The sequence below is a fragment of the Aethalodelphis obliquidens genome, unplaced genomic scaffold (genome assembly GCF_003676395.1).
Source record: "Aethalodelphis obliquidens isolate GAN/ISIS:26980383/991018 unplaced genomic scaffold, ASM367639v1 scaffold48, whole genome shotgun sequence".
Lineage (NCBI taxonomy): Eukaryota > Metazoa > Chordata > Mammalia > Artiodactyla > Delphinidae > Aethalodelphis > Aethalodelphis obliquidens.
In genome coordinates, this window is record NW_020837992.1 from 4,393,895 (window position 1) to 4,408,400 (window position 14,506).

The following is a 14,506-nucleotide window of genomic DNA, read 5'->3' on the forward strand; positions in this document are numbered from 1 at the left end:
ATATATATATATATATATATATATATATATATATATATATATATTACCTAGTGATAACCACTGTTAATATTTCAATTCATTTTCTGCTAATCTTTCTTCAAGTATATTTCTTTATACACACAGATATCTTTCTTTTTAAAATACCTTCTTTTGCTTTTATAGAGCAGAACCCAATCCTTATAGATAGACTGTGGTAAAATGTATGCTATAACAGTTTTCACTTTCTCTAGAAAAAAAATAATTTCTGTTTAGTAAAAGGCATTAAATGATTACAGAGAGAGGGGTCAAGGGAAATATCTGGAACAAAATAAGGAAATTAATGTTTCCTAAGCTCTAGTTCAAAAGTACTTTGTACTATGTTCTATATAAAAAACACTAAAATTTAAATAAAAGAATAATTTTTATTACAAAAGTAGCTAGATTATTTTTTATGGATTCAGAATAAACTTAATTAACTAAGAAAGCATGACTTTTAAGAATTTATCAAATTAATAAACATGTATTGATACTTTCTAAATAAGTGGCCCTGGAGTCTCAACTGGTTCACATCTTTATAGATCAAAAATTTATTTGGGGGACTTCCGTGGTGGTCCAGTGGTAAAGAATCCACCTTACAATGCAGGGGATGTGGGTTCGATCCCTCAGGGAACAAAGATCCCACACGCTGCAGGGCAACTAAGCCTACGCACCACAACTACTGAGCTCATGTGCCTCAACTAGAGAGACTGCATGCCACAAACTACAGAGCCCACAGGCCCTGGAGCCTGTGCACCACAACTAGAGAAGAGAAAACCTGCACGCCACAGCTAGAGAAATGCCGTATACCGCAACTAAGACCCGACGCAGCCAAAATAAATAAATAAATATTTAAAAAATTTATGACATTATGAGCCTTGCTAACGATCTCTAGAAAATATCAGGATATTTCTGAATATTTAACAGTAGATTCGCATATGACTACTGCTAACTTCTGTGTAATTCTGGGTTTTAATAGTTGCTTTTAGAGTGTATTCTGCCATATATACTTTTATAAATATAAAGAGTGAGCTGGACATCAACCTGAATTTCAATTTTAAATTACTCAATACAGAAAAACAAAAAACAGCATAAGCAAAGTCAACTGACAAACTGTGACAAAAAAATTGCAACCTCTATCACAAATGAAGGGTAACTGGCTTCTTTAGAGAGTTAAAAATTCAAAGACCAACCCTCCCCCAACTTCCCAAAGTATGGGTAAAGGACATACACCCAGGTCACTCAAGAAAGAAAAGCAAATAGCCCACGAATATATGAAAAGATGCTCAATGGTTTTGTTTAGTTGAACCTCTATTATTATCTGCATTATTTCTTGGGTTTCTGGAGAAGAAATTTTTAAAGGAAAAGACCTCGAATAGCCAAAGCAATCTTGAGAAAGAAAAAGGGAGCTGGAGGAATCAGGTTCCCTGACTTCAGACTATACTACAAAGCTACAATAATCAAGGCAGTATGGTACTGGCACAAAAAGAGAAATATAGCTCAGTGGAACAGGATAGAAAGCCCAGAGATAAACTGATGCACTTATGGTCACCTAATCCATGACAAAGGAGGCAAGAATACACAATGGGGAAAAGACAGTCTCTTCAATAAGTGGTGCTGGGAAAACTGAAAAGCTACATGTAAAAGAATGAAATCAGAACACTCCCTAACACCATACTCAAAAATAAACTCAAAACGGATTAAAGATCTAAATGTAAGACCAGACACTATAAAACTCTTAGAGGAAAACATAGGCAGAACACCCTTTGACATAAATCACAGCAAGACTTTTTTTTGACCCACCTCCTAGAGTAATGAAAATAAAAACAAAAATAAACAAATGGGACCTAATGAAACTTAAAAGCCTTTGCACAGCAAAGAAAACCATAAACAAGACGAAAAGACAACCCTCAGAAAGGGAGAAAATATTTGCAAATGAAGCAACTTACAAGTGATTAATCTCCAAAACATACAAACAGCTCATGCAACTCAATATCAAAAAAACAAACAACCGCATCAAAAACTGGGCAGGAGACTTAAATTGACATTTCTCCAAAGAAGAGATACGGATGGCCAAGAGCACATGAAAAGATGCTCAACATCACTAATTATTAGAGAAATGCAAGTCAAAACTGCAATGAGGTATCACCTCACACCCATCAGAGTGGCCATCATCAGAAAATCTACAAACAATAAATGCTGGAGAGGGTGTGGAGAAAAGGGAACACTCCTGCACTGCTGGTGGGCATGTGAATTGATACAGCCACTATGGAGAACAGTATGGAGGTTCCTTAAAAAACTAAAAATAGAACTACCATATGACCCAGCAATCCCACTACTGGGCATATACCCTGAGAAAACCATAATTCAAAAAGAGTCATGCACCACAATGTTCACTGCAGCACTATTTACAATAGCCAGGACATGGAAGCAACCTAAATGCCCATCGGCAGATGAGTAGGTAAAGAAGATGTGGTAAATATATACAATAGAATATTACTCAGACATAAAAAGGAACAAAATTGGGTCATTTGTAGGGATGTGGATGGACCTAGTCATACAGAGGGAAGTAAGTCAGAAACAGAAAAACAAATATCATATATTAACACATATATGTGGAATCTAGAAAAATGGTACAGATGAACCTATTTGCAGGGCAGGAATAGAAAGGGATGTAGTCATAGAGAAGGGATGTGTGGACACAGTTGGCGGAAGGGAGGGTGGGATGAATTGGGAGATTGGGATTGACACATATACACTACCATATACACTACCATATGTAAAACAGATAGCTAGTGGGAACGTGCTGTATAGTGCAGGGAGCTCAGCTCGGTGCTCTGGGGTGACCTAGATGGGTGGGATGGGGCGGGGTGGAGGGAGGCCCGAGAGGGAGGCGATATATATATACATATAGCAGATTCACTTCGTTGTACAGCAGAAACTAACACAACATTGTAAAGCAACTATACCCCAATTAAAAAAAAAAAAAAGGAAGTAGCAATTAAATGCTTGGAAATAGGCCTTTCTTAGAATTAAAATTCTCCATCACAAGAAAAAATGTGTTTTGTTTTTTCCGGTAATGGAGTAGGTAGGTCACTGAGCAATATAATTAACAAATATCTGATGCCTGTGACTTTTTAATTACAAGATATCTGTGAGATTTTTTCCTATCACATCAGTTATCTATGGGAAATAGTGTATATATTAATGATGTCTAAAATATTATATAGCTAACTTGTATTATTGAGCAATTCTTTTCACCCCTGGCCTTACATTTTTCATCTGAAAAGCAGGGACTGGAACAACCGGTCTCCAAAGCTATTCCTAGTGCTAACATTCTAATTTCGTTTTGTTTTGTTTTGTTTGACTTTTTATAGCCTTGAAAAGCCAAGAGGAAACAAAATGAATATGTGATCCTTATGAGAAATGCCCTCCTTTCTGTACTTGACTGGGTTCAGAATCCCTGTGTTGGGATTGGCACCACAGTAATGCTCTTGAGGTAACAGCCAAGTAAGAAGGTCAATTTGCTGGCAGGTGCCTACCAGGTGCGAGTAGAGGTGGCAGAGCTCCCAGGACCAGCCTCAAAAAGGTGGCTTAACTATCCTCTGTTTAGCCATTCTCTTTCAGGTTTTCACAAACACCTAACCTGTAAAGCACCGTGACAGGTGAAAGCCTCTTCTGAGAGCATTCACAGGCCCCTTCATGCTGCTACCCTCACCTCTGAAAAGCAAAATGTAAATATACCAATTTAGGAGGCAAAGGATCGTCTAACGTTGTTTTATTTAATGAAGTCCCCCTCGGGTTAATGACATCCACAGACACCTCCCTCCATCTTACCGCCATTCCTAAAGCTTACAGGAGAGCTACTACATAGCTCAAAACCTGGTCTACAGCCATATTCTCCATTCTCTTCTTATTTTCCTGTTGGCAGTTTTACAAAATCTTTAGGGGGAGTTGGAGGAACCACTAGTGTTTAAGCCCCTACTTCACTCAAAGTCTCGACTCTTGAGTTCTATTCCTCTCAGCACCTTAGGAAGTTCACAGTCCATATTCCCCCTTTGAACTCAGTCACTAAAATGATCTCAAGGCTAAGGGTTAGACAGTAGATCCACTTCATAGGTCAGCTTGCCATGCCTGATTTAGGAAAGTTTTCTCTGCAGACAGTTGTAGACAAATCCTTTCAGAGACAAATTCTGCTTGTTCCGAGTACCTAACATTATTAAAATCAAAACTTCTCAGAACTTTTCCAGCATTTGGTAAATCCATGCTGGGAAGGATTGGCAGAGACATGTTATATGCACTTGACAAGCAATGCCCATTTATTTCATTCAGTATTTAACGGGTATTTGTTATGTACCTGGTATAGGTCTAGAACTGTCTCAGCACTGGAGATACAGCAAGAAAACTATCCCTGCCCCATGGAGCTAGTCCAGAAAAATAGGGAATAAGGCTCAAAGCCTTTCAAATGGAGCCTCAGTTGGGTCGAATCAAAGTAAGTTAAAGAAATCTATGTGAAAGTCTTCAATTATATTAAGAATGGCTTGATGAAACACAGGTATAGAAATTTCACTGGTTGAAATAAAATTCCAGTAAAGCCCCAGTTCTTGAATCTAATCTAGCATTTGTAACTAGTAAACCAAACGCTAGTCATATTTTTTTGCCTTTTAAATTTTCTCATGAGAAATAAAAACTTACTTCCAAGACTAGAAATAGATGGGAAAGTTTTTTTGAACTTTATTCAGATATAAGTGACATATAACATTATGTACCAATAGTTACAGAGAACATAAATAGATCCATTTTAAGTGCCAACATTGAACCACAGAACATTTCTGTTATATCACTGTTTTATAACTATAAGAAATAACAGAAATGATAAGTCCCCCTCATTAAGTTTTCTATTCACTGTCTCCTTAATTGTACCTCCTTTAATTGTCATCATGGAGTGTCTGGATTTTATAATCCAAGACACTAAGGTGTTTATTTTATACATCACCTCCACACTTAGTATCTTGTATGCTAGATACAAGAATCCAAACATTGTGTTGGTCTGGGAGGAAACGGAAATTCCATAGTTTGTTGAACGCAGAAAACCTTTAGTGCATCTCAGGTATAAAGTTGTTTAAATATATATAAAGTTCTATAATTGCAGAAGATGCATTTGAGGTTTACACAAAGAGCTTCCATTTCCTTACCATCCTCTCATACCTTAACCCTATGTGACACAGGTTCTATTCCCACCGTTCTATGAACAAAAGAGCAGGTGATATACAGGCTGGCTTTTTAAAAAAATGTTTCTTTATCTGATTCCAAATGTAACAAAGGTCAATACAGAAAAAAACCACACAAAAATGAAATATAGATAAGCCTATGAACTGTTAGTTAATTTTGACTATTTCCAACTAATCTCTTTTTAAGTGTATCAATATACTATTTTGTTTTAATAAAAGTAATGACAAAAGGCACACACCGATTTGGAGTTTGCTTTTTCTACTTACGAATATACCATAGTTTCTCATATTTTTTTTTACACTGCTTGCTTCATAGAAATTCATTCCATAAAGCTGCCTGTCAAAAACTCATACTTCTGCTAGACATTTAAGAGTTTATATTTTGTTCAAAATTATACATCTTTGCTCCCAGCTCTGATGATATCTTTGGGATAAACTCTAAATGAAACTAGCAGTTTAAAAGTCATGTCCATTTAAAATTGTAACGCATGAGAAAGTTATGTAAACTAAAACTTTGAGGGTGCTTCCCCCCACCCCACCCCATCCCCAATATGTTTACACAGTGGTTGACTTTTTTATTTTTTGCTAGCTAATACGAAGAGAATGTCAGCTCCTTTGTTTGCTGTTTAATACTGGTCATGTTACTTTCCTTTCCTTTTACTAGTCATACAGGTTTACTCACAACTCTACAAATAAATCTTACTCATTCTTAATTTTCCAGCATTGAGAGATTGGTTCACCAGAAAAGTTGTCACTCATCAATTCCTACCCATTCCAACTCTAACGACATTCATTGCTTCCAGAAATATGGCACTTAATGCACCCTTGTCCTTACCCTTTTCATGCATGTATATGTCATCTTCAATAAAACATTTAGTCGTTCGAAGGCAAGACCGTAGAGTTGAGGCCCAATATGCTAATGGCCCGGTGTTGTTTAATAATTTACCTTCCCAGGGGTGCTCTCCTGGGAATACAGGTGAGACTAATTGACTTTAGCAGTTGGGAGAGCAACAGCCAAACCTTCCATGTTTTTCAAATCTATCAGGCCATGAGAGGCTTCAGTAGCAGAAGCTCAACCACGGAAATCTCAACTATTGTTCCGAATTATGCCTGACTAATGCCAAAGATTGAGCAAGGGCCCAGGTATCCGGACAGTCTGGATTGCCCCAGGTCCAGACTGGAGTCCTGAGGGGTGTCTGCCCCACAGTGACTCACTGCCTGGGCTCTAGGTTTCTGTCTTTAGCTCGATGCGTTTTATTCTTTAATCTAGCGTTCCGGAAAACTGACAATGCTGACCTCGCCAACGCTTGCTTCCTTTCCGCCCTTCCTGCATAGGGTGGTAACAGTCTTTACGACCAGGCGGTGAACAAGCCATTTCTCGCAAACCGCAGCTGTACTTCCGTGTAGGTCCGAAGAAGGAGGAGCCAGGTACAGCCAGGGTCTAAGAGTGAGGCGTAGAGCGGCCCGCGCGCAAGGTCTCTTAGACTTCGGCAAGCGCCACGCCCCGCCTCTCCAGGCCTAAGGGCCACCCCCAACACCGAAGCCCCGCCTTACAGCCCGCCTATTGGCCCGGCAGGCCCCGTCCATAGAGTCACTTCCGCCCTGGGTACGGCCCAGGCCACGCCCAGCTGCGAGACCGCGTTTGACGGTTTGTGACTGTGCAGATTCTTGTTTCTGGTAACTGGACTCAGAAAGATCTCTGCTGAGCTGTTTCAGGTTTCTCGCTGATCTCCCGAAAATGACGGCGCCTTGCTCCTCTCGCAAGGCATCCCCCTACCGCTCCGAGAGTCCCTTTTCTTCTAGGTGCTTCGTTGGGATTCTTTTGGTGGCGCTACTGCTCCTGCTTCCCATATCCTCCGGTAGGAGCCTGGAGAAGGTGTCCGCACAGGCGGCGAACTGGAGCGGGTGGGGGGTGAGGCAGGCCGGGTCGCGGGGCAGGCCCGCTGGAGCCGAGGGTCGGGGGAGCTTTGCTTGGTGGCTCGGGGCGGAGGCACGGGGCTGAGTCCACACAGGGTCGTAAGGAGTTAGGGTAGAAGGCGTGGCCAGACTGTCCCCGGCTCGTACTGTGTGGGGACCCCGGGGGGTGGTGACCACGTAGTGGCCGAAGAGAAGGCTTGCTTGGTGGCGTGGCTGGGGTTTACCCGGGGCCAAGCTGGGTCTCTAGCAAAAGCTTGCAGGGTGTTTCCGGGACTGATCAGGTGGATAAGGGAGCGCCAAGCCGGGGCTGGTGGTGACGACTTGCTCTTGAGTTGCCCAGGTGCCTGGGGATGTTGCTAGGCTGGTGCTGTGCTCGTGGGGAGAGTTTGCCCTGTGTTCCCTGGGCGGGATGACGCCTTGTGCCCTGCTGGGCGTGGTTAGGGGAGCCCAGGCCAGGTGTACGCAAGTTTGTGGCCAGCGCTGCCGAGCCGAGTGTGGGACAAGGAAGCTTACTGCTTGCTTTAAGTGGGCCTGCGGAGCAGATGTTGTGCCTGTAGCACTCCGGTGAGAGCAGGCTCTGGGAGCCTGGGATTTAGAGGGTTTGAAAGCGGGCAAGGTGCTTTTTGTAAATAAAGTTAACAGGAAACTTGGTACTCGAGATCGTATTGATATTGATTTGCAGGTTCTTCTTTTTTTTTTTTTTTTCTTTGCAATAGAGTTATCTTCCTGTTCTCATCCAATAGACAATATTCAGTTCTATTACCGAATGGCTTTTTGGCATTGCTTTCCTTCTTTCTGAAGGTTGGGTCATGTTTGAGGGGCTATCCGAAGCAACCTAAAAAACACTGGTAGCCAAATCTACCGAAAAATGAGTATCCTAAGAAGTGAACCAGAAATGGTGGTAGTCTGGTTTTCTCCTATAGCTCATAAACTAAACCTGAAGGCCCAACCACTAGGTTTGTTTCATGTTTCACAGAAAGCACTTTTTTTTTTTTTTTTTTGCAATACGCGGGCCTCTCACTGCTGTGACCTCTCCCGTTGCGGAGCAACAGGCTCCGGACGCGCAGGCTCAGCGGCCATGGCTAACGGGCGCAGCCTGGCATGTGAGATCTTCCCGGACCGGGGCACGAACCCGTGTCCCCTGCATGGGCAGGCGGACTCTCAACCACTGCGCCACCAAGGAAGCCCCACAGAAAGCACTTTGAAGTACATATATTCTAAAAAAAAGGCATGCTTACTGTATAAAACAACCATTTTTAATACTTTGGTAGATTTCCTTTTGTCTTTATATGTACATATGTTTTCATGCCCAAGTTATTTTTAGGATCCTATTACATATACGGTTTCATTAGCAGCATTCATTCAACAAATACTTGCCTTCTATATGCCAGGTCCTGTACTGGTCCTGAGGATGCACTGGTGAGCAATAACACACCATTCCTATTTTCATGATCCTTATTTCACTATTTGTCTGTCTGCCTACACACATGAATATATGCAGGGACTGTGTTTTGCTCACTGCTCTACCCCCAAGTGCCAGGCACACATTAGGAAATCAAATATTTGCTACAATTTATTGGGAGTGGTAGGCAGTAGCCAAAACATAATACTAATGAATATGTTATAACCCAAGAGAAGTACCCAGGAGGAAAGGAGCATGATTCTCTGACAGCATTTAACAAATGACTGGTGGAAGGGAAGACTTTTCTGTTCATTGAACAAGCCAAACTCTGCCGCTTTGCCTTCTGTACTTGCTGTTCCCTTGGTCTTGGGACATTCTCCTGCCTCTAGCATAGTTTGGCTCCTTCTTATTCTTCAAATTCACTTGTGATATTACCTTCTCAGAGGGACCGTCTCTGACCCACTATTTCCAGTAGACACACATGTTCCAGCTCAATTACCCCACTAACTGGTAGTCACTCTCCCAAACTGTTTTCTGTTCTTTCCTTACTAGAATGCAGAGATCTTGGCTGTCTTGTCACACTTGTGGTTGCCTAAGTGTCAACACTCTTGTATAACTCTCAAGTACCAGAAAATTAAAGGTAACATTCGGCTGGGGCTTAGAACCCAGGAAAAACTTCTCTTGCATCCAGGAGGAAGCAAGAGAGCCATGCTTAGGATGGCCTTTCTTTGGTGCCTAAAAAGCTAAGGAAGGAGCAACTGGGGGTCAATCTATCTTCTCCTGATAGTAGAATCCTCAGGTCTCACCATACTCGTCTTGCTTATTACGGATCATTTTAAAAGTTTATTTCTATGCCAGAGAGGTGTGGGGATGGAACAGCAGTGCTAACAAGAAATTAAAAGGAAACTTTTAAAGAATAATAATGTTTAGAATAGGCTTAAAGCTAGATGTTGAAGGATATGATGAGAACTATTTAAAATAGAGGAGGGCTTCCCTGGTGGCGCAGTGGTTGAGTCCACCTGCCGATTCAGGGGACGCAGGTTCGTGCCCCGGTCCGGGAAGATCCCACATGCCATGGAGCGGCTGGGCCTGTGAGCCATGGCCGCTGAGCCTGCGCGTCCGGAGCCCGTGCTCCGCAAAGGGAGAAAAAACAAAAAGAAGACACCCACGAAAAAAAAAAAAAAAAAAAAAAAGTAAAATAGAGGAAAATAGAGGGACTTCCCTGGTGGCGCAGTGGTTAAGAATCTGGGACACGGGTTCAATCCCTGGTCTGGGAAGATCCCACATGCCATGGAGCAACTAAGCCCGTGTGCCACAACTACTGAGCCTGCGCTCTAGAGCCCGCGAGCTACAACTACTGAGCCCGCGTGCCACAACTACGGAAGCCCGTGCACCTAGAGGCTGTGCTCCTCAGCAAGAGAAGCCAACGCAATGAGAAGCCCGCCCACCACTACGAAGAGTAGCTTCTGCTCTCTGCAACTAGAGAAAGCCCGCTCGCAGCAACAAAGACCCAATGCAGCCAAAAATAAATGAAAATAAAATAAAAATTTAAAAAATAAAATAGAGGAAAATAGATAAATAAAATGAATAGCACGTATTGTGGAAGGTAACAAAACTAGAAATGGAGGAAAAACAAGGTGAGGTTTTAAGGCTGAAAGGTAAAATCAAGATAGGTGGGAAACATAGATGAGGTACAAATGCGAACTTACTATACTGGCAGGGAAAGTATGTGGATAAAATAAATATTTCACTGAAGCAACTCATGAGGAGAAGGTTTTGTAAGTGGGCAGGGTGTGCTTGGGAGGCTTGCCATCTCAGAGGTAGTTGCCAAATGGTAGGGGATCACAGAAGGGACCAGTCTCATTCCTCCAGAATGGGTCTGCTTTTTGGAACAAAACCTACAATTTCCTTTTATGGGTGGTTTCTTCTGCCTGTTTTAGGTCTTTTCTTTCTTCCTAATGAAAGAAGCCAAGATCAATAAGTGCTTACACAGTAGTTTCTTAGTTTCTTACTCTACATATTACAGTGTAGGGAGAACAGTCCTTATCTGGTCAGTTGCTAGGTTACATATACTGGGAGATATGAGACAAAAGAAATTAGGTGGTCAAATATTTCTCCAGTGCATAATGCTTTAAGATGATTATTTTCAATATTAGATTCATTATACTATATTCTTTACCATTGGTTTCTGTTTAACAGCAGTGGTTCTTTGAGAACCAAAGTTTTTTGAATAGCAGCTATGAGGGACATACTGTGTGAGGTGTTGTGGCCACATGGATGGATGGAGTCCACTGGTGAGCTGAGAGATCCGTGCAGAGGAGAGTCCAAGAGAAGGGGACTGGTCACTGCCTCCCCAGGAGAAGCAGAAAGTACTTCCCAGAGGAGACGTTGAGTGGATTAAGTTAAAGAAGACAAGAGTTGAACAGGAGTTGCTCCTGAGCAGGAGGAAGGGTGTTCAGAGCAGAGGGAGCATTGTGAGCAAAGGCTCAGAGATGTGGTACGGCTCAGGGCAGTCATGGACTGCCTAGTTACCCTGTGTGGCAGCAGTAGAGCAAAGGAGGCAAGAGGAAGGCAGCGCTATAGATCACAGAGTGAATAATTGTGAAAAGAACAGGATAGGTAGCAATGAACAACCATCGTAATAAAAACCACCTGTTGTTTTTGGGCACCTTGACTTAGCAGAATGCAAATCTAAACTAAGGTTGCTTTAATTTCCCTAGGCTCAGTATAAGACCATTTCTTGAGGACTAAATTGCAGACAGAGTGTATTGGTGTAACCATGCAAGGGTTCCAGGTTAGAGACAGTGATGGGAAATGGTGTTGGCAGTAGAACTAGGCTGCCTGGCTTCACTCCTGGGTCTGGTACCTTCTGGGAATGTATTCTTAAGCAAGTTACTTCATGGCTCAGATTGCTCATCTTAAAGAGGGTGAAATAGTACCTAACTCATAGGATGTGTATGAAGAGTAAGTTAGTTTAAAAGGACTTAAAATATAGTTGGTACAGGTAGTGCTTAAATGTGCTATTTCCAAGATAATTAATATCATTTCTTTTGTTGTTAGAAACAAGTTCTGGGATCTTTCATACCATACTTTAGGAAAAAAATGTAACCAACAGGATTTGGAGTTCTCCTTTGGGAATGTTAAAATGCCATTTCTAGTCATAGCAGTATTGGAGAATGGGTTCAAATAAATAAAGCACAAGTATTTTGACATTAAAAAAAAACTCTGATAAAGGGAAACATCTGTAACTAAAGCAATGGAAAAAATTTGAGGAAAGGCATACAAAAGCAAAGAAAAATGATGATTTGCAGATATCTCTGGAACAGGTTGGCTGAACAGTATAAAGAATTTGAATTTTGATCAAAGAGTTTATAGAACTGATAACTGCCCCTTCAGCTCTGGCGTCAGGAACTAGAAATGCAGTGAAGAATGAGACATGGTCCTCAAGAAGGTTACAGTCTCCTAGGGAGTACAAACAATGAACAATTACAGTATGAAAATTGCTATGAAAGAAATAAATTGGGGCTCATGAGGACACTTAACTGAATTTTTTGGGTGAGAAATGTTAGGAGCCTCCAGGAAGGAGTGGCATCTAAGATGAAACTGAAGGATGAGTAGGTGGGAGGAATGGCAGGGTCTCTGGTCAAAGCTGAAGTAATATGATGCAAGGAGGTCTAGAGTGCTAAAGTAAGTTGAGTAATTTAATGGGCACTACTAGTGGAATTGAATGTGGCTTAGAAGAGTATGCAAGAGTGAGCAGATATTAAAGCTCTGTTAGCCATGTCAAGGAGCCTTAGACATTATCATGAGGGAAACAGGGAGCCGTTGAAACATATCTGACTTGGAAGGGCCTTGGTCCTAGTATCATATCAGTATTACTCTGGTGGCAGTGTGAAAATGAACTGAATGAAAGGTGGCAAGACCAGTAAGGAGACCTATTCAGAAACTCTTGTAGCAATCCAGATAAGAAATGATAGTGGCTTGAATTAGAAGTAAAGGTGGAAACGGAGAGAGGGAACAGGCATTTCAGTTGTGGAAAACATGTATCTTGTTTGCTGGCTTCATTATGTTATTTGAGATAGTGTGACACATTCCAAGTGGAGCTGTGGGGAGGCAGTTGAACACATAGACTTGGCACCCCAGCTAAGATCTAGGATGGAGAGAGGGATTTGGGAGGCAGCTCTCATCAGTTGTAATGATGTCATGAGAGTATACATTCTGACCTGGGGGGATTTGCAGAATGAAAATAAGGAGAGCTCATAGAATAACTCATGAGGAACGTCACATTATGCAATCAGACAGAGAAGGAAGAGCAGCCAGAGGACAGGCTGAAAACCAGGCTGGTTTGCTACCTGGAAACCAAGGAAAAGAGCTTTTCAGGCACAAGAGAGCAAAGAGAGAATGAACAATAGCTCCAGATGTTATAGACAGGGTAATTAAAATTACTGAGGGGGAGAGTGCTAGGATGAATTTACTTAGAAGGAGGCTACTTAATTACTTCGAACATGATTTATGTGATTTTTTTATAGGCCTAGAAATGAGTGGAACATGAGAAATTAAATAAAATTTGAAAATAGGTTGTGTAGAGTGAGAAAAGGGGAAGTTTCGTCAGGTTTCATTGAGGTTCCGGTTTGGGTCAGAGACCATGATTTTCTAAAGGTACCACCTGGGCAGGGGTGTGGGTGTGTGCTTACGTCAGAGAGTTATTTTTATTTTTTGCAAGCAGGTAGAGAGTGTTTGCATAATTTTTGTAAGTGTACAGAAGGTGAACAGTTTTCTTGATCCATATTAGGGACTATTTTACCTTCCTGAAACTCATCTGGAAAATTGGGGAATTTTCTGAATGCAGCCTATCATATGATATAATGGCATCTGTTATTAAAGTGTAGCATTGCAGCCTAATAACAATTACATTTTAAATTCTCTAGAAAAAAACTCAGTCCATATACTATTTTTCTGATGCTGGGAATGTTTAGTTTGAAAATCCTCATAGGAAAAAAGAATTCAGTATTCTGAGCAAGAGAAGAAGATATTTGATTATAAAACAAGTATGATATTAGACCCAGTTATTACAGTATATAAAGCTTGTAATCAACTGATGGCCAAAGCAAATGTTCTAAACTGCACATTGTTGAAGGCATGTCTTTCGCGATGCATGTTATTGGGAAGAAATACTTCAAGTTAGTCGAATAGATTGAACCATCCAGTTGACATTTCTTTTTCCATACACAGCACTGTATGTGAGAGTCATATTAGGAATTCTCTCTTCTTTTATGCCTTCAAGATAGTTACTGAGGGCTTCCCTGTTGGCGCAGTGGTTAAGAATCTGTCTGCTACTGCAGGGGGCATGTGTTTGAGCCCTGGTCCAGGAAGATCTCACGTGCCGCGGAGCAACTAAGCCCCTGCGCCACAACTACTGAGCCTGAGCTCTAGAGCCTGTGACCCACAGCTACTGAGCCCACGTGCCACAACTACTGAAGCCAGTGCGCTTAGAGCCTGTGCTCTGTGACAAGAGAAGTCACTGCAGTGAGAAGCCTGCCCACTGCAACGAAGAGTAGCCCCCACTCGCCGCAACTAGAGAAAGCCTGCGCACAGCCCTGAACACCAAAAACAGCCAAAAATAAAAATAATAAATAAAGTAAATCAATTTATTTTAAAAAAAGACAGTTACTGAAATTGAATACATAAAACAAAGAACACTTGTGTAATTTAATCACATGCATGCTGTTACTTGATTTTTTTCTTGGTGCTTCCAGGATATTCTAGAATGATACGTGTTTTTATCTAAAATGGAATTATATAGCATTTCTAGCCCATTATTTCCTATTGTAAAATGAGAATGTATGGCTCAGGGTATTCAGTAAATTTAATGTTATTAATAAAATTCAACTCTTTACTAATCTTTTAAAAAAATGCTTTTAATAACTATGGCTCTTTGTTT

The 14,506-nt window shown here is 41.3% G+C and overlaps 1 protein-coding gene across 4 annotated transcripts in view; it reads left to right on the forward strand.

Annotated features, from left to right (window-relative positions):
- Positions 1-6,855: 6,855 nt before the first annotated feature.
- Positions 6,856-14,506, forward strand: part of LOC113607477 (membrane cofactor protein-like) — a 44,298-nt gene continuing 36,647 nt past the window's right edge. For 2 of the 4 annotated variants that reach the window (XR_003427956.1, XM_027082871.1), the window contains exon 1: positions 6,856-7,105. Coding sequence is in view for 3 of the 4 variants with exons in the window: in XM_027082871.1 (XP_026938672.1) it covers positions 6,985-7,105 (121 nt within the window). In the remaining variant the exon portion in view is untranslated. The remainder of the gene's footprint in view (positions 7,106-14,506) is intronic. The other 2 variants (XM_027082870.1, XM_027082869.1) reach the window with 2 other exon arrangements.